Genomic DNA, 25404 nt, shown 5'->3' on the forward strand with positions numbered 1-25404 from the left:
TGTCAGCACAGAGCTTGATGTGGGGCTTAAACCCACAAACCGTGAGATCATGACCTGAGCCAAAGTTAGATGCTTAACTGAGTGAGCCACCCAGGCGCCCCAAGATTTTAAATGTAAATCTCAGATATGATCTATATACCTGAATAAATGCTTCAAGAATAATGTTAGATACTGTGAAATTTTGAACTAGGGTATCATTTTATTCTTAAGCTCACTATTAGTTTGTTTTTTCTGTGCTGTCTCTCTCTCAAGATACATATCTATTTGAGAAAGATTTACTAGAAGTAGCAATCATCGTGGTGCCTGGGTGGCTCGGTTGGTTAAGTGTCAGACTTTGGCTCATGTCATGATCTCAGGGTTCATGGGTTCAAGCCCCACTTTGGGCTGTCTGCTGTCAGCACAGAGCTCACTTTGGGTCCTCTCTCTCCCTCTGTGCTCCTTCCCTGCTCTAATTCCTGCTCTCTGAGATGGAGACGGAATCCCAAGCAGGCTCCACAAGGCAGTACAGAGCCCAACGCAGGGCTCCAGCCCGTGAACCATGAGATCATGACCTTTACTGAAACCAAAAGTCAGACACTTAGCCAACTGAGCCACACAAAGCCCCTAAATTCTTGAGGTTTGTAGTAGATTTGAGTATTCCGGCAAGTTGGAAGAAGGGGAGATGAAGAAAAGTGAACTAGATAGTTCACTGTATAATCCATATACTTTATCAACAATATCCTCATCAGAACTGGTTTTAGGTTTAGTTGGCAATAAGGGTTTTTCTATGTAAGTATGTGTGTTTTATATATATTTAGAAAAGAATGTGTTTGGGGCACCCGGGTGGCTCAGTCAGCAGGGCGTCCAACATCGGCTCAGGTCATGACCTTGCTATTTCATGAGTTCAAGCCCCATGTTGGACACTGTGCCGACGACTTGGAACCTGGAGCCTACTTTGGATTCTCTGTCTCCCTCTCTCTCTTCCCCTGCCTGCTTGTGTTCTCTCTTTATGTCTCTCTCTCAAAAATAAATAAACACTTAAAAAAAAAAAAAAGAGAAGGGGCCCCTGGGTAGCTCAGTTGGTTAAGTGTCAGACTTTGGCTCAGGTCATGATCTCATGGTTCGTGGGTTTGAGTCCTGCATCAGGCTCTGTGCTGGCAGCTTGGAGCCTGGAGCCTGCTTTAGATTCTGTCTCTGTCTCTCTTCCCCTCCCCTACTTGTGCTCTCTCTCTCTCTCAAATATAAAAACATTAAAAACAATTTTTTTTAAAGAAAACAATATGTTTAATTATACTATCTTATATAAAGTAACTACCCTTCATTTTGAAATTCTCCTCCCACTTGTTTCCAACTTGAGACTTCTGTTATTAGGGAATTTTTAATGTTGTTGAATATCATTTTAATTTATGTTTAATTGAATAAAATATTGATAAAATTGTCTGCTTTGAATAGGTACTATTACCAAAGGGGTATTCTGGCAAAAGTAGAAGGTCAGCGCTTGGTGTATCAGTTCAAGGAAATGCCAAAAGATCTTATTTATATAGATGATGAGGATCCAGGTTCCAGCATAGAGTCTTCAGATCCATCACTGTCTTCAACAACTACTTCAAGTAGGAGCCAAGCAAGCAGATCGAGAGTATCCTCAAGTCCAGGGATAAAAGGAGGAGCCACTACAGTTCTAAAGCCGGGAAATTCTAAAGCTACAAAACCCAAAGATCCTGCAGAAGCTGCACAGCCATCAGAAGTTCTGAGGACAGTGCAGCCCACACAGTCTCCATATCCTACCCAGCTCTTCCGGACTATTCATGTAGTACAGCCAGTACAAGCTGTCCCAGAAGGAGAAGCAACCGTAACCAGTAGCATGCAGGAAGAAACATTAAATTCTTCTGTTCAGAGTATTAGGTGAGAAAACTATAAAGTTATTGATACATTTCATTATGTGATGTTTCTGACCAGAGAGCCATTATTAGTTAAATACGTTAGGATTCAGAAGTGAGAATAAAAATTGTATTGATTTCAAGCTAGAAATCTTATTCAACAGATTGTTTTCAGCAGCAGTGTATATGACATCAATCCTGATTCTATCAGTGATTCCTTGTTTTTAAACTTTGACATTACTTGATGTTATTCTATTAAGTTTAGTCTACTGTACCTTTGTACGATTGGATTGATCCATACAAGAAGCAATCCACATATTAGAAACTCCAGAGAATGGTTTCAGACCTTCCTTTCAAAGTCAGAAGCTGTAAAAATTTAACATAAATTGACAATCATGACCTTCTGGAATATAGTGAGTTCGAAGAAACAACATTACTCCTTGAGAAGATCTTATCACGGAGCAGTTTTAAAGTTCAAAGAGGCCAAGAATCAAATTTTTCGGGCTTTTAGAGTAGCAGAAGTTGGAAAAATAGTTTTATAGCAATAAAATCAAATTTATCTCATAACCCTGGGAAAGATGAAACAACAAATTGATCAAGAAAACCCTGTCTGCTTTAAACTGGTCTTTTGCAGCATTTGGGACTGGTCTCATTGATGTATAATGGGGAAAAAGAGGAAAGGCAGAAAATTAGATGGACATTTGTAACATTCTCTTTTTCTACCGTCATGAATTTCCAGAATGTGAATTACAATAAAATATAGGAGCCCGTCCAAATACAATAAAAATGATTCTTTGATTATTTTTATTAGCTGACTTCAGTCTTAACATTTGTATATTCCTGAATATAAATGCTGGATTTTTGTTCAGTTGATCTTGAGGTAAGAAGCATTACCCAGAATCAAGACCGAGTTAGATGGTTTAGTCTTCCTTGTGTGGTCCATTTAAACTTGTGGCATCGTGAAAATTGACTTGCAAGGAGTAGAAAGGTTACATTTGTCCCATTTTAATTGGACAGGAAGGATCAGTCTTTCACTGTTATTAAAGGAGTACTTATTTATCTATTTTCTTTTTAATGTTTTATTTTCCTCTACGTCCTATTGGTTTTGTGTGATAACTGAGTATCTAGTTGGAAGTACGTGATTCCTCCCATTGGTTTCTAGGCTCTGTCGTCTTATCATTGTGTGTATTCGTGTTAATAGGAAACATCCAATAGTCATAAGCTAATCACTAGGACCCCCTTCGTGGAGTGATTCAGTTATTTTTTTAGCATCTTTTTTTACACCTTGAGAATAAAAACAAATCCCCCCACCTTGCAATAAAAAAAGTCCACAGAACTCTAGCTCTGATGGATATTAAATTGTGATACTGTATTGGATACTTTATTACTCTGAATGTCAATTTCTGAATAATACTCAGTGCTAGATATTAAAATGCTATAATTACACTCCTTATCCATGATTGCAAACTGTCTTTTGGTGTACTTTTCAGAATTTTCATTTCTAAGGTCCCTGATTGTTCTGTGGACTCCCTGCCTGCTTCCTGCCTCCAGTATTTTTTCTCTGGAGTCCAACCTGTTATATAAGACTACTAGTCACAGCTTTGCTATGCTACTTTCTTGCAACTTTTGTTAGATTCATGTTGCACACAGACTGCAGTTAAATTTCTGGAGCTCCGCTACCAGCTCTCACTTCTCTGCTCATGATTCCTTCCTTGCCTTCCACAGTTAAAGCTGACTGCTTGTGTGCAGTGCGGCTCAATCTGGGACTTGAACCAGGTGTTTCAGTTGGCTTTAATGGTCGTCTCCTCCTATACATGTAACCCTGCAGGAGCCACATTTTATTCATTGTCCTTCTGCTTAACATAGTCTCTATCACATAACACCCCTTCAGATTTATAGATTTTATTTTGAAATAGTGTATATATTCATTCTTATTTCCTCTCGGAATAATGAGTTCTCTAAGTGTACTGCTTATATAATGAAGAAATTAAAAACTTTAACTTTTCAGAGTTTAAAACATACTTCCTTATTGAATAAATCATTTTCTATTTATATGTATGTATATACACACTTTCTTTTTTTATATATATACACACATTCGTAATCATTCCTTTGACTTTAAAAAAAAATTGTTCCCACATTTGGTTGTATCTTTTATTTGTATCTCTCAAAAATCCTACTTATTTTAAAGCAGTTAAGCCTCTAATGGAATGCATTTTATTCCCTGAAATTACTGGATGTGTTAAGGCCAAAGTTAATGAATAATGAATATAATTACTCCGGTTTTGCTATTGTTCTTTTCCATTATATAGAAAGAAAGAAAAGGTGTTAAGTAAATTTCAAGCAAATTGTACATATTACTCTGAAATTTTAATGCATTATTAGAATCATTTTTCATTAGATTATTTCCTTATTTAGTGATTTCTTTATTTTTTATTTGTATTTTTTATAATTACCTGAACTTTTCATCATGAAAAATTTCACAATATTAACAGGCTGAAATAGTACAATGAACACCTATTTAAATCCTCCTGGATTCACAGTTGATAGCATTTTGCTTTATTTGTTTTCTCTCTATTTCTACCCTTTTTCATGCTTGGTTATTTGTCAAGTAAGTGGACATCATTATGACATTTTATTTCTAAACATTTCAACATACAGTTCTTAAGAATAGAGAGGTTTTCCTAAATAACTGTCGTATTATTACTCCTAAGTAAAATAGCAGTAATTTGGCTACATTTTTCTTAATTTTATAACTACTTATTAATAAAAACAAAGACCACTTAAAGATCTGCAGCTAAGAGAAAATGGAATATATAGGACTTAAAATTATTAAAAATTAAATAAAAAGGGGGGGGCATCTGGGTGGCTCAGTTGGTTAAGCGTCCAACTTCAGCTCAGGTCATGATCTCACGGTTAGTGAGTTCGAGCCCCACATCGGGCTCTGTGCTGACAGCTCAGAGCCTGGAGCCTGCTTCAGATTCTGTGTCTCCCTTTCTCTCTGCCCCTCCCCCACTCATGCTCTGTCTCTCTCTCAAAAATGAAAATAAACATTAAAAAAAAATTTATAGGACTTAGAATATTCAGTGAATATATCAATAAGAACTGACATTTTCAAAGCACTCTCTGTATTTTATACGCTTTCCATATATTAATGTCTAATATCCTAACTTATCAATGAGATATAGGTAGTATTATTCCTATTTTACAGATGAGGAGGCCAAGGCCAGGAGAGGCCAAGGAACCTGGTCACATCTAGTAAGTGGTGAAGACAGTGTTTTAATGCAAGAAGTTTAGTCCAAAGCAGTGAGCTCATGATTTGCCACCCTGCCTGTTGAGTCACATGATTCTCGTGAATTACCAGTCATTTACAATGAAGTAACAACATGTTTTTTCTTTTCTCAGTTTTTCCTTTGCTCATATCTTTTTCTCTCACATAATTTCATGTATGTCTGTTGAAATCTATTAAGCTTTTCTAAATGATTTATGGTATATGTGCTCAGTTTTTACTCTGCTTTAATTTTATATGTGCTTTAATTTTGACTCTGGCTTCATGTTATTTAAAGAAGCTATAACAAAAGTAAACCTCTGGTAAAATATTTTCCTGAAATTGTCCCTTGATAAATTTGCAAGTCCACATACCAACCTAACATAATTTTTTTCTCTGTAATATTTATTCAAGCACCAGTAGTTTGTCTTAGGGTCTTTTAAATCACTTAGCCTCAAAAAATGTATAATGTGCAAATTATCTTAAAAGCAAAGTAATGGAGTAGGAAGACTATAGACGTAACTTTCCAGCCCTTCAACCTTGTCAGTTATTAGATGTGACATTGAATTGGATTAATTAACTATTCTGAGTCTGTTTCCTCATCTCTAAAATAAAGGTGATCTTAACAGTTAATGGTGTTACAGGTGATCATAACAATTAAATGACATTTCCTTGACGTCTAAGTAGATATGCAATAAGAACTAAATGTTACATTGTATACCTTTCTTAGTCTCAGAAAGTTTGAGGAATTTTAAATTACCAGTATATACCAGTGGTTACAAGCAGTGTAGGAAATTTTATAAAGTAGTTAACTGTAACATAACCTTTGTTATATAATATAACCAGACACAACTGACAGTTTAATCATTAACTAAGAAAAAAATAATTAAAATTTTCTGTGGTTGGGAAAAGGCTGCATGATATTTTACCTTTAATCTCTGAATTTTTGTATTAGTGAAAATCACTTATTTTAGAATTTGTTCAAATAAGCCAGTATATTTACATTATATATATATAAATGAGTATATATATTTTCCGGCAGAGGACAGTCAGGTGTTTGGAGAAAAGGATGTCTTTTTTCTAGTTTGAACAAAAGCATTGAAAGTCTAGTGGTAGCCCTGGTTAGCAATATGGAAAATTTCCAAGTACGTTATTGCTTGTGCCACACCTGAATGAGGAAAAGAGGAAAAAGGAGTTGTGTATTAAAGGTGTGTAACTACCCACAGTTTAAAGATAGAAAAGACAGTATTCATCTTTAGCTGAATTTATTTGGGACTGAAGAAGTGGCAGTGTGTTGTAACGGTCAAGCACAAAGGTCTTGCAGCAGTTGGCCTCTTCTTATATAGCTGGTCACCTTATGCAAGCTGTTCACTCTCTTTGTGCGTTAATTTTTTATATGTAAAATGGGGATAATAGAACTTGCAGGGTGGCAAGGCTGTACATATTTATAGATACTATCTGTGTGCTTACTATATGCTATGTACTATCTTATTTACATGTACATGGCCATGAACTCTTGTCATGGGGAGCCCTTTATTTAAGAAATGATATCTGGCTATAGGATCAGTTAACATACCCAGGCTCAGATTCCACCCAAGATACCCTGATTCAGGTAGGCAAGGGGAAGAAGGAAGAACAGTGTATTTTGGAAAAGCTGCCTGGATCCCAAAGTTATTCTGTATCCTTCCAACTCTTTTCTTGCCTGCCCAATATTATCAGCATATCTGGCCTTTATTTCTGGTCATAGGCTGTCCACCTATTAAATCTTCATTACCCGGCTCATACTCTCTTCTAACTCCATCCTTCAAAAGAGCTGCTAACATCCTGCTCTAGGCTGATTGTCACAGAGGCGGCTTGGTTGGAATCTGAACTTGGAAATCAGAATCCTACCACAGTGGGTAGGATCTAGTCATCCTGTGTCTTTCCACTTGCTTTGAACTTCTCTTAAGCTCCACTGAGTTTTCTTTTCATATGTCTACCTAGCTAACCCATTTGTTTTCTCCAGAATTTTATTTCTCACGTATGTAACAAGCCACATAACTGTAACATATAAAATTTGCCTATAATAGTCTGTGTGCAATGATTAACATTTGGGTGGTGGGCACCAGCCTAGCTGTTGACCATTTGAAGTAGCAGTCATCTATCTTCTGTATAATAGCTTCATAGAATTAAGACGAAACAGTTGAGATCAGATGCTGAGTGTTTTCAGCTGTGCTTGTTTTATATTAACAAAGGCCATAACAATAATTTTCACACCAGTGAACTTTTAAAATTGGATTGACTCACAATATCATTAACAACCTTATGTAAGCTTGATGTACATTAAAGGATTTTATGTTAAAGATTATTTGAGCTGAGAAAACTGCTGAAACATGCTTCCATTTATTTTTGCCAAAGCTTGCCCTTATTGTTTGCTCTCTATGCCAACCTAAAGAACCCCCATGAGTTCATTATATTCATGACTCGTTTTATGTAATACAATATGAACTGTGAACTATTAAATTTCTTCTTATAGTTCTGTTCAATATACATTTAAGACTGAGTTGTTTTTTTTTAAATTGAACATTTTCCCTTTATATATAGAGAAACAGGTTGAAAACAATTACAATCATACGAAATCTGGTAATTGTGGATGAACATGTGGATGATATTATCCCTCAAGTATTAAAAATAATGAGAGTGAATCTAATACATTTGTTTGAAAATACCTAATTTTCTTGGGGTGCTTGGGTGGCTCAGTTGGTTAACCATCTGATTCTTGATTTCAGCTCAGGTCATGATCTCATGGTTTGAGTTCGAGTCCTGCATGTGGCTCTGCACTAGCAGTATGGAGCCTGCTTGGGATTCTCTGTCTCCCTCTGTCTCTGCCCCTCCCCTGCTCATGCTTGTGCTCTTGCTCGCTTTCTCCAAAAATAAACTTAAAAAAAATAATAAAATTTCTAATTTTCTTTCAGGCAGTTCATAATAACTTCTTTGCCAAGCATTTTGATATCCTCCTCCTTCCCCAACAAAATTGCTTCCCCATTTGTGTTAATGTGGCACCTTGTACAGCAGATGGTATCATAGTTAATGGCCTGAGAGTTTTGTGTTGGACATTCCATTATAATACAGGGTCTGGTATGATGTTTATGTTGTGTTGAAAATACAGGGAGTAGCATTTGAAATGTATAACTCATATTTTGTCAAAATGACTTCAAATGTTAAAAAAGTTTTCAGTTGTGTAGAATATGCTGATTTTCTTTTATTTCATAATCTCAATAGGACTATACAGGCTCCAACCCAAGTTCCAGTGGTTGTGTCTCCTGGGAATCAGCATTTGCATACAGTAACACTCCAGACAGTGCCAATCACAACAGTGATAGCCAGCACAGATCCATCATCAGGTGCTGGATCTCAGAAATTTATTTTACAAGCCATTCCATCCTCACAGCCCATGACAGTACTGAAAGAAAATGTCATGCTGCAGTCACAGAAGCCAGGCTCCCCTCCTTCGATTGTCTTGAGCCCTGCCCATGTACAGCAGGTACTTACTAGCAATGTTCAATCCATTTGCAACGGAACCGTCAGTATGGCTTCATCTCCGTCCTTCAGTGCTACTACTCCTGTGGTGACCTTTTCTCCTCGAAGTTCACAACTTGTTGCTCACCCACCTGGCACTGTAATCACTTCGGTTATCAAAGCTCAAGAAACAAAAACTCTTATACAGGAAGTAGAGAAAAAGGAAGTTGAAGATCATTTGAAAGAAGACATTGAGAAGACTGAGCAACAGCCACAGCCTTATGTGATGGTGGTATCCAATTCCAATGGATTTGCCTCTCAGGTAGCTGTGAAACAAAATGAATTGCTGGAACCCAACTCTTTTTAATTAATATACCAAAGGAATTATTGATGATTGTTTTTTAATTGAACATTTCCAGTTGTATTCAGACTGATTCTAAGATAAATTCTACAGATGTTCCTAATTTTGTAGTTAATTGTTAAAAATATTAATTTAGAGTTAATTTTGACTTTGTTAGATGAGGGAGGGTACCCAAGTGTTTCTCTTTGTTGTGCAAATGTTTCAGAATTCAATTGTGAAGGAACAGGCATTTTATACTATGAAGACATTCTTTTCAGATTTTTTTCAGTTGCTATACCATAAGCATTTTTTAAGTTTCTTTTTTAATTTTACATGGTATTAGTTTTTCTGATTCTTTTGTAAATACAGTACTTAAATACAAGGCAACAGGAGATTTATATAGGAACCATTTTCATTCCACTTGCGTAAGTTAAAGTCTTGACCCTTTCAAATGCAAGACACCTATTTTATACTTTGTTAAAATTATGATTTCAGTTAGATTGACTTTAGTTGGTTGCACTGTGTAAGGAACTATGAAGATGTAGAAAACAACATTAAAAATTGAAAGTTGCCCATGATACGGCTGAACCTGTTTCAGAAGCAGGATAGTATAAAAGCGTCAGCCTGAGAGTGGCTTTTCTGCTAATTAGTTGTGTGATGTTGGGCAAAGCCACTGGATCTTTTGGGGCCTCAGTTCTCCCATAAAAGGAAGGGATATGTTGGATTAGACGAGATGATCTTCAGGCTCCTTTCTGGTTCTAAATTTAATGATTCTAGCTCCTATATTTTAAAGTTATATCAACTAAAACATTATCAGCTTATTTCTTAATGTAAATATGGCTAACATATTGCAGAAAAATAACTGGCCCTACAACCTACAAAATTCATTCTTCTGTTATCTATAAGATCTGCTATGAATCTGAATTCTTCCTAAATACTGTGTTCATTAACTTTTTAGGCCACTGTGTACCGTGGCCCATCAGTAAACTTACATTGCTGAGTGCTAAATGATGTACTGCCATTCTGAAAGAGTCAAGGCTCTTTCTTAAGGGCCCAGAAAGCAACCACACCTTGGGCTCATCTGGCTGAGTAGTCAGTTGCTATAAAAGCATAATTGCTTTATATTTTGGATCATTTTTTTATTGGGAGTTGGGGGGGGGTTGCGTACAAAGATAATATACATATATATCTGAGTCTCGGAAATGAAATAGTTTTTAGATTACTTTTCAACTGTAAATAATGTACATTTAATTTCACAAGAAAAATTGTTTTCTGCAAATTTTCTAGTACAGCAAAGGAGAAACTTTTGTAGATGAAAAAAATCATGTTTAGAGGTCTCTTGTTCTATGTTTTCATATTACAGAGTGAATTTGTATTTAAGCAAAAATTTAAATTTTGGAAGCCTCTAAACGTTTTTGTATCTTTAATTGGTTTATTATTAAATAAATCATGTAAAAATTCTCAGTGTTTGTGTTTTCAAGCAATTATTTCTTAAGAAGAAGTATACAGAAAATGTTGTTGGTATTTGCAATGCTATTAAGTATTCGTATAATAAGCTCCATCGGTCAGATTAGAATTGCTGAATGCAGTTCCTCCTCTCACTTTTCCTTTCTGCTATGCCAGATGGCAGCTTCTACATGGCACACGTGGATTGCCAAGCTCTATAAATTAGAAAACAATAAAATTTTCTTAGCAATAATATTCAACACACTCTAAAAAACAAGTTTTCTGGGGCGCCTGGTGGCTCAGTTGGTAAGCGTCTGACTTCAGCTCAGGTCATGATCTCATGGTTCGTGAGTTCGAACCCCGCATTGGGCTCTGTGCTGACAGCTCAGAGCCTGGAGCCTGCTTCAGATTCTGTGTTTCCCTGTCTCTCTGCTATTCCCCCACTCACACTCTGTCTCTCAAAAATAAATAAACATTAAAAAATTAAAAATAATAAATAAAAAACAAGTTTTCTAATTAGAAATCAGATCAGTTAATTGTTAAACTTAGAAAACATAGAACCAGAAAAAGAGAAGAAAATTAAAATCTCAATGCAATACCCCTGTACCTAGTAGTAACTTACACACTTACTCATTTTGTCATGTCAGTTAATATTCTTAAAAAATGGGATTTTAAAAGGAGCATTTTAATCTCTGAAGTCAGAGGAATGCAGAAAAGAATCTGAACAAATAGGCCTTGCTAAATTTCCCTCAGTTTACTACCCTTAGTTCATACCCTTTTCTTCTGTCATTTTTCATGACTTCCCATTCTTTATCAAACCTAGTATAAAAACACTTAGGCTTAACATTTCTTTGAATCTTCATTTCCATATGAAGGCTCCCACATCATGTAAAACATTAAAATAAATAGGTATGCTTTCCTTCTTTAAACTGTCAGTTTGATTTTTAGGCCCAGCTAAGCACCCTAAGAGAGTCATGGGAAAGTTCTTTCTCCTCTAGAACTCTGGCTAGCCATGCATCCCCTAACATAATCTCCTCATATTGAACTCCTGAACAGGAGCATAGCTAGCTCTCTGGCCTGTGATGTTACTCTCACTGTCCTAACCTAAAAACCTGATGTTTTCTCAGTTCCCATTCATTCTTTAACCTTCTATAGTATTGCATTTGCCCTATTACCCTGAAATTACTGTTGCAAAGGTCACTAACTAGTAGTTAATTTCCATATGCCAGATTTCTGTCCTTCCTTGACCTTTCCAACATTTAACCTTTTATAACTCACCCTGAACTTTATTTTTTTTTCAAGAAACAATTTTTTTTTTTTTTTTTTTATTTTAGAGAGAGAGTGTGTGTGAGCAGGGGAGAGGGGCAGAGGGAGAGAAAGAATTTTAAGCAGGCTGCACGCTCAGTATGGAACCCAATGCAGGGCTTGATCTTACAACCCTGGGATTATGACCTGAACCCAAATCAAGAGCTGGATGCTCAACTAGCTGAGCCAGCCAGGTGCCCCAACTCACTGTTACTTTAAGTTCTCAATTTATTGCTTTCACTTTTTTTAATTTTTATTTTTTATTAAAAACATTTTTTTTAATGTTTATTCCAATTTCATTATGTCAAATCCTTTAGTGTCAAGCCCTTCCTCACTGTCCTCAGAGTTGATGTCCTGCATGGTCTTACCTCTTCTTGGTCCCACCAGCCTTATCTTCAAATATTACTCTCCAAATCCTGTCAGTTCGGATTGGGGTGCTTTCAGTTGCATGAAACAAAAACCCAATTTAAAATTATTAAATAGTACAAAATAAGACGTCTGGAGTTAGGTTTCCAGGTTAGTTAATTCAGGAACTCAGGAGTGATAGTAACCAGGTTTCTTCCCTCTCTGCTTTCCCATCCTCAGCATTTTGCTTTAGTTTCCAGGATGGCTTCTGCCATACTTGCAGATAGCTGCAGTAGTTCCTTCTAGGTTTCTGTTTGTCAGAAGATCTTTCCCAGAATACCCTGAACAGCCGTCTCTTCAGAGCTCATTGGCTAGATTTGTCATATACCCCTTCCTAAACAAATTGCTAGCCAAGGAAGTAGGGTTACCATGAATGACTTAGATGTGTATGGTGCCAAACAAAATCGGGGCTCTCCAGCAAGAAATGAGGGAGAATGGTGTGGCCTACCATCACCCACACGCATCTTTCTTTACAGACACTTTCAAAAACGCTCATGCCTACATAAAACATGTATTTCTCTCCCAAAAGAGATCAAAGTCCCATCCTGTTGCCCGATCCAGTTTCATGCCCGGGATGTTTGAGATCATACGCAGTCGTCTTTTTCAGATCAGCTGTGTCCCCCTGGTTTCTTGTCCTCCACAGCCACATCCAGTATGAGCACTCAGGATACTCTTTCCAGAGTCAGCTTTAGAACACACCAACCATTTGATGATATAAGTTTGATGCCCTGTCCCAGGGTCACCATTTTCCCATCCTGGAATAGTTCTGTCCTCAGTACCTTTCATCCTGCCTTTTATACATACCCGGTCAGTTATACAACATACCAGGGTCAGTTTTGGAGAATTCCACTTCCAAATACCAAATTGTCTTCCAGTTTGAGTTCTGGGTCCTTAGCAATAGAGATGGATTCTGGTTTTCAGCATAAAGAAATTTTATTATAATATTGTATAGTTCATAAAATAGACAAAAGGACTAGAGAATCGGGGTCAATCTGAGTCAAACAGCTAGGAAAAAACTGCACAAGTGATTTTGTGGAGAAATTGTAGCCACTGTTGCCAAGCACTAAACACTAGGCTTTGTATCACTGTCTCTGCTGCCCCAGGAGTTTGGTTGCGATACAAGTGCTCCTGCATCCAGGTGCCCCTGATTTTGAGCATCTTTTGATGTGCTCATGTGACATCCATATATTTTCTTTGATGAAATGATTGTTAAAATTTGTTGTCCATCAAAAATTCTGTTGCTTTCTTATTACTGATTTTTGAGAACTCTTTATGTACTCTGGATGCAAGTTCTTCATCAGCTATATGATTCGCAAGTATTTTTAAAGTGCAGAAACCTTTTAATTTTGGTAAAGTCTGATTTATCAACTTCTTAAGGGTCATGCTGTTAGTGTCATGTTTAAGAAATCTTCGCCTAATCCCAGGTCACTAAGGTTTTCTTCCTTCTAGACGTTTTATAGTTTTAAATTTTACATTTGGGCCCATGATCCATTTTGAGTTAATTTTTATAGATGATGCAAGGTATGTATTGGATGTTCACTTTTTTTGCTTTTGTATATTCAATTTGTTGAAAACACTGCCCCTTTCAATTAAAAAGTATCAAAAGACTATCCTTTTCAACTATCTTCCCTGAGTTATCTTTGGACCTTTGTTGAAAATCACTTGTCGTATACGTACAGGTGAATTTATGGACTCTATTCTGTTCTATTGATCTTTGTGCCAATACATACAAAGGTTGGTGTGTTGAAATCAGTAGTGTTAGTTCTCCAGCTTTGTTATTTTTCAAAGTTGATTTGACTATTCTAATTATGTATTTCCACCTGAATTTGCAGAATCAGTTTCTCAACTGAAACAGAAAAAACCTTTGGGATTTTGATTGGGATCATGTTGAATCCATAGATCAATTTGGGAAGAACTGACATTTTAATATTAAGTCTCCATAGCTGCATCTCCATTTGTTTAGGTGTTCTTTAATTTCTCTCAGCAATGTTTCATAAATCTCAATGTATACTTTTTGTGTATTCTTTGTCAGGTTTATTTTTCAGTATTTAATATTTTTGATGCTATTGTAAATGTCATAAATTTCAAATTCTGTTGCTGGTTTTGTTTTAAATCTTTACCTCCTATTTATGGAGTCATGAAGGGTACAAATCTTATGTGTACAACTCAATAAAATTTTACATCTGAATATATTGGCGTAATTGCCACCTGGTTCAAGATATGTAACATTTCCTGCATCCAAGAAGATTCCTTCATGGCTCTTCTCAGCTAGGAGATCACTTTCTGGTATCCCTCACAATAGTTTTTATCTTCATATAAATGGAATCAATCGAGATGTACCCTGTCTGGCTTCTTTAACTCAACATTATGTATGTGAGGTATGTATGTGAGGTTCCTACATTTTGTTGTGTGTATTGGCAATTTATTCTTAATCATTGCTCTATAGTATTTTTCTCCTATCAAAGGATATTTATTTCCAGTTTTTCCTGTGCATAATGCTGTAATCAATATTCGTGTACACAAACTAAGTACTCTTTTCTCTTGGGGATATGCCCAGTGGTAGAATTTTTGGGTAACAGGGTATATGTATGACTAGCTTTAATAGATAGTGTCAAAAGTTTTCTAGGGGTGCCTGGCTGTGGAGCATGTAACTCTTGGAGTTGTAATTTGAGTCCCATGTTAGGGTGTAGAGATTATTTTTTTAAATCTTAAAAAAAAAAAAAAAGTTTTCTAAAGTTATGACACCAATTTATACTCCCACTAGCAACATACACCAGTTATAGGTGCCCCATATCCCTGCCTAGGCTTGGTATTGGAATTCCTTTTAAACAATTCTGATGAGTGTTTAGTAGCAAAGTATGACTTTAATGTCCCTAAAATAGCTATTGATGTAGAACTTCTTTTCCTATGCATATTGGCCATTTAGAGAACACTTGAAAATCAAAGTAATTCACTTTAAAGAAAAAATAGATATGAACATTTCAGTAAGGACAGAAAAAGCATTTGCTATTGAATGCCTTCCCCTCTGATGTTATAGCCAAAAGAGGAAGCCCATTATCACTATTCCATTCAACACTATATGAGATGTACCAGCCAGTGAAAGCAAGAAAAAGAAATGAAAGGTATAGTCATTTCACGAGACCTTAAACAATCTTTATTCACAGATGAAAAATTGTAATCATAGAAATTCTAAAAGAACCTACAAGGTATTAGAAATGTAAGGTCAAGGGGCGCCTGGGTGGCTCCGTCGGTTAAGCGTCCGACTTCAGCTCAGGTCATGATCTCGCTCAGTGCCTGGAGCCTGCTTCGGATTCTGTGTCTCCCCATCTCTTGGCCCCTCCCCTGCTCATGCTCTGTCTCTCAATAATAAATGTTAAAAAAAAAAAAAGAAATAGAAGGTCAATATGTAAAAATACTGTTTCTACGTATTAAAAACAAAGAAGTAGAATATAAGACTTTTATCTTTTTTAACGTTTATTTATTTTTTGAGAGAGAGTGAGAGAGACAGAGTGCAAGCTGGAGAGGGGCAGAGAGAAAGGGAGACACAGAATGAGGCAGGCTCCAAGCTCTGAGCTGTCAGCACAGAGCCAGATGCAGGGCTTGAATTCATGGATCGCAAGATCTTGACCTGAGCTGAAGTTGGATGCTTAACCGACTGAGCCACCCAGTCATCCCTAAATATAAAACTTTTAAAATGTCATTTAAAATAGCATTAAAAAAAACAAATAACTGGAGGGCCTGGGTGGCTCAGTTGGTTAAGTGTCTGACTCTTGATTTTGGCTCAGGTTATGATCTCACAGTTCTTGAGCTCTACACAGGGCTCTGTGCTGACAGCGTGGAGCCCACCTGGAATTCTCTCCCTCTCTGCCTCTCCCTTGCTCACTCTTCCCCCAACCTGTCTCTCTCTCTCTCAAAATAAATAAATAAAAGTTTTGTTTTAAAGCCGAATACCCAAGTATAAATCTAATGAAAGATATGTGATACCTCTACACTGAAATTTACAAAACTGCTGAGGGAAATTAAAGAGCACTTAAACAAATGGAGGGTGTATGAATGATACTTATGTCTCAATATTAAGAAGTCCGTTTTCTCCAAACAGATCTACAGATCCAATGCAAGTCCAATTAAAATCCCAGCAGGCTTTTTTTTTTTTTTTTTTAAGTTGACAATCTCATTCTAAAATTTGTAACTAAGTGGAAATAAATTGTATAAGATGTATAAAATAATGGCAATACAGAGGATTTGGAATAGCCAAGGCAAACTTGAAAAGTTCTAGGACCTCAAGATCCATTATAAAGCTACATTAATTATGATAGTGTGGTACTGGTACAAGGTTAGACACATAGACGCACATACACATGGTCTTCTACTTGACAACAAAAGTACCTTAAGAATTTAGTGGGGTGGGGGTGGGGGCACTTGGGTGGTAACTGAGGGTTCAACTCTGGATTTCTGCTCAGGTCATGATCTCACAATTCACAGGATCAAGCCCGCATCAGGCTGTGCACAGACAGCATGGAAACTGCCTGGGATTCTCTCTCCCCCCACCTCTCTTTATGCCCCTTCCCCACGTGTGCACGTGCTTTCTATCTCTCAAAATATATAAATAAAACATTAAAAAAAAAGAATTTAATGGGCGAAATAATAAATGACAGCATTTTCAGTAAGTAGGGCTGGGTCACTCAGATATCCGTATTGGGGGAAAAGAGCTTTGATCTCAGGCTCATACCTTCCTCAAAAATTAACGAGATAAATCATAGTCTTGGATGTCAAACCTAAATTAATAAAGCATCTAGAAGAGAACACAGAATAGCCTCATGCCCTTGGAGTAGGTGAAGCCTTATTAATATGACACAAAAAGCACTGATCCTAAAAGATCAGCAAACCCAGCCAGTTTTACCTCACATATTTCTGCTCTTACCTTTCTGTCCATCCCTACAATTACTGACCTATGTAAGAGGGTCACTTTGGCTTGAAACACAGCAGTTGTGCCCAACAACTGTTCTTTTCCCTTTAACCATTCTTCCATAGCACAGAGACAATAACATACTTTTAAAAATGCAAATGTGACTGTTAAGGCCTGTTTAAGTTAGAAATCCTGTAATGGGTTAGCATCGTTAAGAGCATCACATCCAAGCTCCTCAGAAGACCACATCTAGCCGTTTATGACCTGGCATTTCACCTGACTTGAATTTTGGCTCTACCAATTTTAGAGTTCATAGCATCGTTTTTCTAACACATGTTCTTGTCTGTCCTAATTATAATTTAGCTTTTGAGGCTGGGGCTCGGGTATCACACCTTTGAGAAATCCATCCTTATACCTTTTTTTGGGCTGAGTGCCTGTCCTTGCTATTATGGCTATTCCCATTCACGTTAGCATTTAAAACAATGAGTTTAAATTTCTGGAGAGGATATTAACATCTTTGAATCCCAGGGCTTAGTTTAGATTTTGGAGGTAGTAGACACTCAAGTTTATTTACTTGTTTAACGTCTACTGACTGGGCAGCTCGCTCCCACTTCCTCCTCCTTTCTCCACCCCTAGTCCATGGAACTTGCTAGAAGCTTCCATCAGATCTTCGTGTGTCAAAGGGCGGTGAGAGAGGACAGGACCTGACTAGATTGGAAAAGTAAAACAGTACTGACACAATATTAGGCCACCTTCCTCCCTTTGGTGCCTTTAGATGTAACAAGTTTTCTTCTCACTCGGGGAAGCCAGCTAGGAAAAAAGCCTGCGGCTGTGGAGTCCTGGGTAATGGAATAGTACACGGGAACCGGAACCAAAGTGCATCCTTCAGTCTGGCATCTGCAAGGGCAGGACGATTTCCGGCAAGTCCTTGTCCGTTAGGATTCCCAGCGCATAAATCCCAGGAACTACGCACAGGCCGGAACTACGCTCCCGGAAAAGACACGTAGTGCAGAATGACGTCACAGGTCATGAAAGCCTCGGCTGCCTCGGGGAGCCATGATAAGAATTATGGTGAGCTGTGGTGAAAATGGAGCGCGATGTGGCTTATTATTAATAGACGTGCAAAACTTTCCCAAGCGTCACACGCTCCTGGGGAATAACAGTATGGTACAAAAATGCTTTTGAACTACTATCCCCGAAGGCTCTGTTGGAGTGCGGAGACGTGAATAGCCCACGCGTCCGTAACCATGGCTGCGAAGGGCGGGGACTGGGAGTGTTGGTCACGGGACGCGGCCGGCCCCGAGACTCAGTCCTCCACGGTCCCAGCCCGCCCTGCGCTCGCTTTTCGTTTCCCCTCCCCCCGCCGCACGCTGCGTGGCTGCTCGTTGGCTACTTAGGACGGAAGCTCAGTTTGTGTTTCTCCAGAAGTTTCCCCCTTGGGCGGCGGCGCAGCTCGTAACCTCGGTGGTAGCAGCTCTAACAGCAACAGCGATTATTAGGGATGGCGGCAGCTGCAGCAGAACCTGCAACAGCCCAGAAGTGCGTGTTTTTATTCTTTTCGCTAATTATTTTTTATCTCCCCCTCCCACTCACCCTCTCCTTAGTGAGCATGTCGTTGTTTTCGCTGGCAGGTTTTTCCGGAGCTTCTCAGATGCTCTGATCGACGAGGACCCCCAGGCGGCGTTAGAGGTGAGAGAATCAGTCTCCGCTTCCTCCACTCTTCTTGGGAGAGCGCGGCCCCCACGGGTTCCAGCGGACCCCGCCTTTTCTCAGCACTGCCTTCCTGGGATCGGGGTTACTGTTGATGTTGTGTATCATCCTTAATCCTGACAGTGTCCGTCTGTCCTCGGTTCCACAGTGGCCCAGTTACTCCAGACCCTTGTTCATGTCCCCTCCCAGTTGTAGACCGTTACTGCATCCTTGTAGCTGCTTAGGAATGCCTTCTTTATTTCTTGGGGGCGTAGTTAACCTTCATAGTTGGCCTGGAAACAGTTTTGTTTTTGTTTTTGTTTTTTTTTTAATGGCATTTGTGAGTAGGAGAAAAAGTGAAATCTAGGCTTGATTATATTTGTTAATTCGGTTTTCCACTTGATGATAATTCTTGCCATCCGTACATACCAGGTGCTGTGCTAAAAAGTGCAGACTGCTGGAACAAAAACCTTTTACCGTGTTCCTAAATATTTCCAGATGTCCTGTCACTGTTCATTATCCACTCATATATCAGAACTTTTTTTTGGAGTTGCTTTGTACAAGTCAGTGATCGCTATGGATTAAAGTCTTGTATTATGTCTTGCATTTGTATTTACAGGACACTTTGTATTTGTGTGAAGTGAAAGACTATAAAGGTAGAAATAGAAGTCCAAAGAGCAAGATTTAAGTAATAATTAAAAATAATAAAGAGAGCCCAAGCGAGGGATACATGATGCAATTGGTCGCAAAATACAGCAAGGGCTTTCTTGGTTTGAAGTAGGAGGGAAAGAGGAAACCAAACCTTGTCCAGTTGTTATATCTAATACAGGTAAGGTTAGCAGTTTGAGGCAAAAGATGTTTTTTTTTTTCTAGCTAGGACTGCTAAACGAAATTTGCCACATGGGTAGTAGAGTCTCTCTGAAGAGGTGATGTTTGAACAGAGACCTGAGAGAGGGTGATGTGAAGCTCTGGGGAAAGAGCATTCCAGGCAGGAAAAGAGCCAATGCAAAGTCATGAGGCTGTCCAACTCAAGGAGCAACAAAAAGGCCCATTTCACTAGAGGGGGATGAAAGAGGAGTGAGTGATGGTGCCAGGAGGAAGCCAGGGGCCAGGTCCTTTAGAGCCTTTTAAGTTGGGGTGTGTTTTTTTGGGTCTAGATATGAAGGCCCTCGGATAAAATGGTTGGTTCATCTGTTGTGCTCTGTTTCCCAGCGAAGCTTCTGGGATCAGGATTAGAATAGTGTTACAGGAGGCACTGAGCATTTTTCTCCATAATTCAGTAGGTCATCTAGACAACTGTTCATTTCAGAAGCTACATTTGTTGTGGTCGTCTTAGCCCCACTGCCTTCATTGGAAATATAGCTTATATGGGTTGCTTTTAAAGGATATTGTTGCAATGAATTTCGTTGTCACTTCTCATCTCCCTTGTTTTATTTAAGAACATTTTTTTGAGGTTGTGTGTATAACATCGTAAGTCTGCAGCTACTGAAGTTGTAGTTTTACACATGCGTATACCCCCCAGATCAAGATGGAGAACACTTCCATCCTGAGAGCTCCCTCATCCTTCTTCCCAGCCAATAATTCCCCTTACCCACCAGGAAAACTCCCATTTTGACCTCTGTCACCATTAATTTTGCTTTCTCTTGTACTTCCTATAAACGGAATAATAGACTAGTTACCCAGTTGAGTTTGGTACTGTGTCTTGCTTTAAACATGTGAGATATGTCCATATTGTGTGAAGTAGTTATTTTTTTCACTGTTGTGTAGTATTACATTGTTTAAAAATACAGCACAGGGGCACGTGCGTGGCTCGGTTGATTCAGGTCATGATCCCAGGGTCATGGGATTGAGTCCCACCTCCAGCTCCGTGCTCAGCATGGAGTCTGCTTAAGAGTCTTTCTCCCTCTCCCTCTCCCTCTGGCTCTCCCCCACTCACGCACATGTGTGCTCTCAAAAAAAACAAAAAAACAAAAACAGTTTATACTAACAGTAGATGTTTAGGTTATTTCCAGTTATTAGCTAGTATGAGTAAAGCCACTGTGAATTTCCTTGTACGTGTACCTTGGTGAACACGTGCACTTTGTTTTGGGGGTATATACCTAAGAACGAAATTGCATAGAATAGGCATGTGGTTAGCTTTAGTACCTTGGTTCTTAAACTGTGGCTTTTGAACCAGAAGCATCAGCGTCACTTGGGAATTTATTAGAAATGCACATGCTCGGGCCCCACCTCAGATGGACTCAAAGTTCTTACACCTCATGTGGTCTAGTACTTACCCTTCCATTTTACAGAAGAAAACAGACCCAAAGAAATCCAAATGATCTGTCACAAAGATGTATATAGCCAATTAGAGGCAGAATGGGGCCCTCAGGACACAAATTTCCACACTGAGTCTAGTGTTGTAGAAAGTAATTCTCAAAAGTATCCTCCCCAGACCACCTGTAGCAGCATTACCTGGGAACTTGCTAGAAATGCACATTCTCAGGACCCACTCCACCTACCTGAGTCAGAAACTGGGAGTGGGGAGAACCAGTTGTTTTAAGAGGAAGTGTTCTTTTTAAAGCTTGAGAAGACCTTCTCATAAAGATGAACAGGTAAATGTTAGTTACTAAGTAATTGGTAATGATAAGTAAGCCTGGAACCTTGATGAGAGGCTGTTTCTCTCTAGACTTTCTCAAGGGCTGGTTTAGCAGTACCGTTGACCCCTGAACAACATGGGTTTGCATTGGCCCACTTATACATGGATGTGTCCCAGCACATACCATTCTGTAAATGCTTTTCCCTTGTGATTTTCTTAATTTTTTTCCTCTAGCTTTATTGTAGGAATATAGTATATAATACATACAACATTCAGGATATGTGTCAGTTGACTGTTTATGTTATTAGTCAGGCTTCTGGTCAATAGAAATCTATGGATTAAGTTTTTGGGGAGTTAAAAGTTAGATTGGATTTTTGACTGTGTGAGGCTCAGTGCCCCTAACACACCTCATTGTTCAAGAGTCAACTAGTCATTTTGAAATTCAGGACACTTGATGTTATATCAATTAAAATGTTAACTTTTTTTTTTACGTTTATTTTGAGAGAGAGTGCAGGAACCAGTGGGGGAGGGGCAGAGGCAGAGGGAGAGGTAGAATCCCCAGGCTCCAAGCTGTCAGCACAGAACCCTATGTGGGGCTTGATTTCACAAACTGCAAGATCATGACTTGAGTTGAGATTAAGAGCCCGATGTTCAATTGAGCCACCCTGGAGCCCCTAAAATGTTACATTTTTATATAAGACTATCCAATTAGGATTAAAGGGGAAATGTATCAAGCTGATTCACCTTTTTCATTCATTCGGTATACAATATACATTACTGGTGAATTTTGTGCTGGGAGTCAGGTATCTAAAGATGAAAAGACTGCATTGAGGAAGTTTGCATTGTAGTGGAGACAGAGACAAATCAACAGATTAGTAAAATATAAGGTAAATATTCTAATGGAGTGGTGTATGAAGTACACTGAGAACATAGCAGAGACTAACTAGGGTAGTCAAACACTTGAACAGGATGTCTCAGCTCACTAGGGAGAGAAAACATATGTATGGATTATGAGATCTTTTGAGACCCAGTATAAACAGTTAAGAGCATGGGCTTTGGGGGTGCCTGGCTGGCTTAGTTGGTAGAACACGTGACTCTTGATCTTCAGGTCATGAGTTTGAGCTCCACACTGGGGGTAAAGTTTAATTAAAAAAAAAAAAAAAAAAAAAAAAGAAAAAAGCAAAGGCTCTGGAATTAGAGTGCTTGGATCCAAAATCCTGGTTTCATAATAAATCCATAACCTCAGGAAAATTCCTCTTGTCACTCTGGATCAGGTTTCCTGTGAAGTGGGACTAGATAAGACCTATTGAGATTTCAGCTGAAATGTCATCTCAGCTTTTTTTCCAAGACCATCCTATCTAAAGTGGGCCCCATTGTAAACTTTAAGGTGGCAGGGGTTTTGTGCATCTTTTTTTTTTTTAAACGTTTATTCATTTTTAGGAGAGACAAAGCATGAGCAGGTGAGGGGCAGAGAGAGAGGGAGACACAGAATCTGAAGCAGGCTCCAGGCTCTGAGCTGTCAGCACAGAGCCCAATGCGGTGCTCGAACCCACGAGCCATGAGATCATGACCTGAGCCGAAGTCAGATGCTTAACTGAGCCACCAGGCACCCTCTGCGCACCCCCCCCCCCCCATAATTCTTCGAACAGTTGAGGTGGGTATTTGCATTTTACTCACAAGGAAGCTGAGGCCAAAGAGATTAACTTGCTCAAGGTTATATAGTTGAGAAGTGATAAGTCTCTGGGTTCAAGGCATCAAGGTCATCCTCTGGAGGAGGAGGTAGGTCTAGGGATGTATAATGTAATTAGAGGTTTGGTAGCTGACTTTAAAGATGCTGACCATTGATAGCTTTGTTGAGAGTGTAGCTGGTTAGCATAAATGTGCAATGTTACCAGTTGTGCATGGTTGTGTGGTTTTTGTTTTCAGCAGTGCTAGATAGTTTAGGAAAGGAGAAGGGTTGACACTCTTGTTTATTATCTGTGATTGGGGATTAGCGTGGCTAGAAGAAAAAGGGAAATGGAGTCAAATTGAGATACCTAGAGCTACATACCTTCAGCAGTTAGGTCCCTCTGAGCAGTCTGCTTTAGCTTTTAACCTTAACAACAAGTTATCTTGTTGAGTAGCATTTTTACAAAGCCTAAAACTGGAAAGATTTAGAAATTCATTTTCTCAGGTCCAAATTTTAAACAATTTTAATGCCTTAAAAGGAGTTTTTTTCCCCTTATTTTTTCTGGATTATCAGGGTATTTCCTTTGTCATTATCTTGGTAAAGATTTCAGTGTAATTATACTTTAGAGTTCACTGAGTTTCTTTATTTTTAGAACTATAAATTGCTTGACCATAGCATAACCCATTTTATGGAAGTATATATCTTTGGACATGTTCACAGTATGTTTCCCATTGGTCTGCATTACATAATGGCCTTTTGCCACTGTGATTCAAATGTTGGCACTAAAGTCCTTGCCTTCTGAGATACCTTTCTTCAGTCCCTTTGTACTCCAGCAGTGAACAACTGTTGTCACGGAAACAGTAGAACTCTCAAAACATGCCACAAGTCTGTTGTAGTTCATACAACCACAAATTATTGTTTTAACTTCACTTTTTCTGGTTTTATTATACTGTGTATTGCTTATTCAAAGTAAATTGGTTATTGTAGTTTATGATTTAAATTTGTGTCATAATGTTCAGTTTGTGCTCTGTCCCTTGGTAACTTTTCAAAGATAACAGCCTAACAAGTAAGTTGCTTTATTTAACTGAATCACGTAACTGTTTCTCCTTAACCAGTTAGTTTGTGCTTTTATTTATTTATTTTTTTTTAAAGGGGAATTTAACGTTTATTTATTTTTGGGACAGAGAGAGACAGAGCATGAACGGGGGAGGGGCAGAGAGAGAGGGAGACACAGAATCGGAAACAGGCTCCGGGCTCTGAGCCATCAGCCCAGAGCCTGACGCGGGGCTCGAACTCACGGACCGCGAGATCGTGACCTGGCTGAAGTCGGACGCTTAACCGACTGCGCCACCCAGGCGCCCCTAGTTTGTGCTTTTAAAGGTTATTTGCAAGTTGGTTCTTTGAAATTCAGAAGTTTTTACTTGACTCCATTTTAATTTTAATTATCTTTGTACCCCCAGTGTCTGGCCTGGATTTGTTATGTAACATATGTTTAAAAATGCTTTCTAAGTTAATAATCCCGGGGTGCCTGGGTGGCTCAGTCGGTTAAGCGTCTGACTCTTGATTTCGGCTTAGGTCATGATCTCATGGTTTGTGAGATCAAGCCCTGTGTCGGGCTCTGCACTGACAGCCTGGAGCCTGCTTGGGATTCTCTCTCTCCTTATCTCTCTGCCTCTCCCCCCTCTCTCGCACTCTTAAATAAGCGTTAAAAATAAAACAATTAGATGATCCAGATATTAATATAATTTATAGTAGCTTTTTTGACCTGAAATGTACCTGTTTTCTTGCTTAGGAGAGGCTAGAAATTTGGTTTGAAGATATATTTGAGTAGATAGGTAAGAAGCTATTAGCTCTTCTCAAAATTGTTGAAAGTTTAGTGCAAGATGGTATCATTTAACTTAGGAATTTTAAAGTGTTAGGAAAACACATTAATAAAATGTCATTGGTGTGTGAAAGATACTTGGAACAACATTACCAAGAGGCAGTGTTTAAAACCATATTTGGAGTCAGGCAGACTGGATTTGAATCCTGTCTCTGGCACAGCCTCATCACTAACTAGAAAGTAAAGGAATGGATCTTCTGTGCATGTCTGGGGGAAAGAGCTTTCCAGTGAGAGAAACAGCAGGTGCAGAGTCCTAAGGTGTTTGAAGAACAGCAAGGAGGCCAATTTGCTTAGGGTAGACGAACAAGGGGAAGAGTAGTAAGAGAGGAGGTTGAAAAGCTAGCAGAGGGTAGTATCAGGGAGGGCCTTGCAGGTCACTGGGCGAACTTGGGCCTTTGTCCTGAGTCAGTGAAAGACATTGGAGCATTTTATGCCTATTGATGTAAACCAGATCTTGATTTTCATTATTGCTTGAATCAGGATGGTAGAGGTGAAGATAGTAAAAAATGGTGTGGATCTTAGGTGTGTTGGATTTTGGGTAAATGATTACCATGTATAGTAT

The 25404-nt window shown here is 38.6% G+C and overlaps 2 protein-coding genes across 9 annotated transcripts in view; both read left to right on the plus strand.

The window, feature by feature from the left end:
• The window catches only part of ELF1 (E74 like ETS transcription factor 1), a 108851-nt gene extending 98425 nt beyond the window's left edge, over window positions 1-10426 (plus strand). For all 8 annotated transcript variants that reach the window (XM_045478143.1, XM_045478176.1, XM_045478193.1 and 5 more), the window contains 2 exons: window positions 1432-1881; window positions 8386-10426. In XM_045478143.1, the coding sequence (XP_045334099.1) occupies window positions 1432-1881; window positions 8386-8989 (1054 nt within the window). In that variant the 3' untranslated portion in view covers window positions 8990-10426. The remainder of the gene's footprint in view (window positions 1-1431; window positions 1882-8385) is intronic.
• A 7595-nt stretch (window positions 10427-18021) lies between these two features.
• SUGT1 (SGT1 homolog, MIS12 kinetochore complex assembly cochaperone) overlaps window positions 18022-25404 on the plus strand; it is a 45675-nt gene continuing 38292 nt past the window's right edge. Inside the window, exons 1-2 of the mRNA XM_045478241.1 lie at window positions 18022-18563; window positions 18656-18713. Coding sequence (XP_045334197.1) covers window positions 18526-18563; window positions 18656-18713 — 96 coding nt within the window. The 5' untranslated portion in view covers window positions 18022-18525. The remainder of the gene's footprint in view (window positions 18564-18655; window positions 18714-25404) is intronic.

This window comes from Leopardus geoffroyi, chromosome A1 (genome assembly GCF_018350155.1).
Source record: "Leopardus geoffroyi isolate Oge1 chromosome A1, O.geoffroyi_Oge1_pat1.0, whole genome shotgun sequence".
In the NCBI taxonomy this organism is placed as follows: Eukaryota; Metazoa; Chordata; class Mammalia; order Carnivora; family Felidae; genus Leopardus; species Leopardus geoffroyi.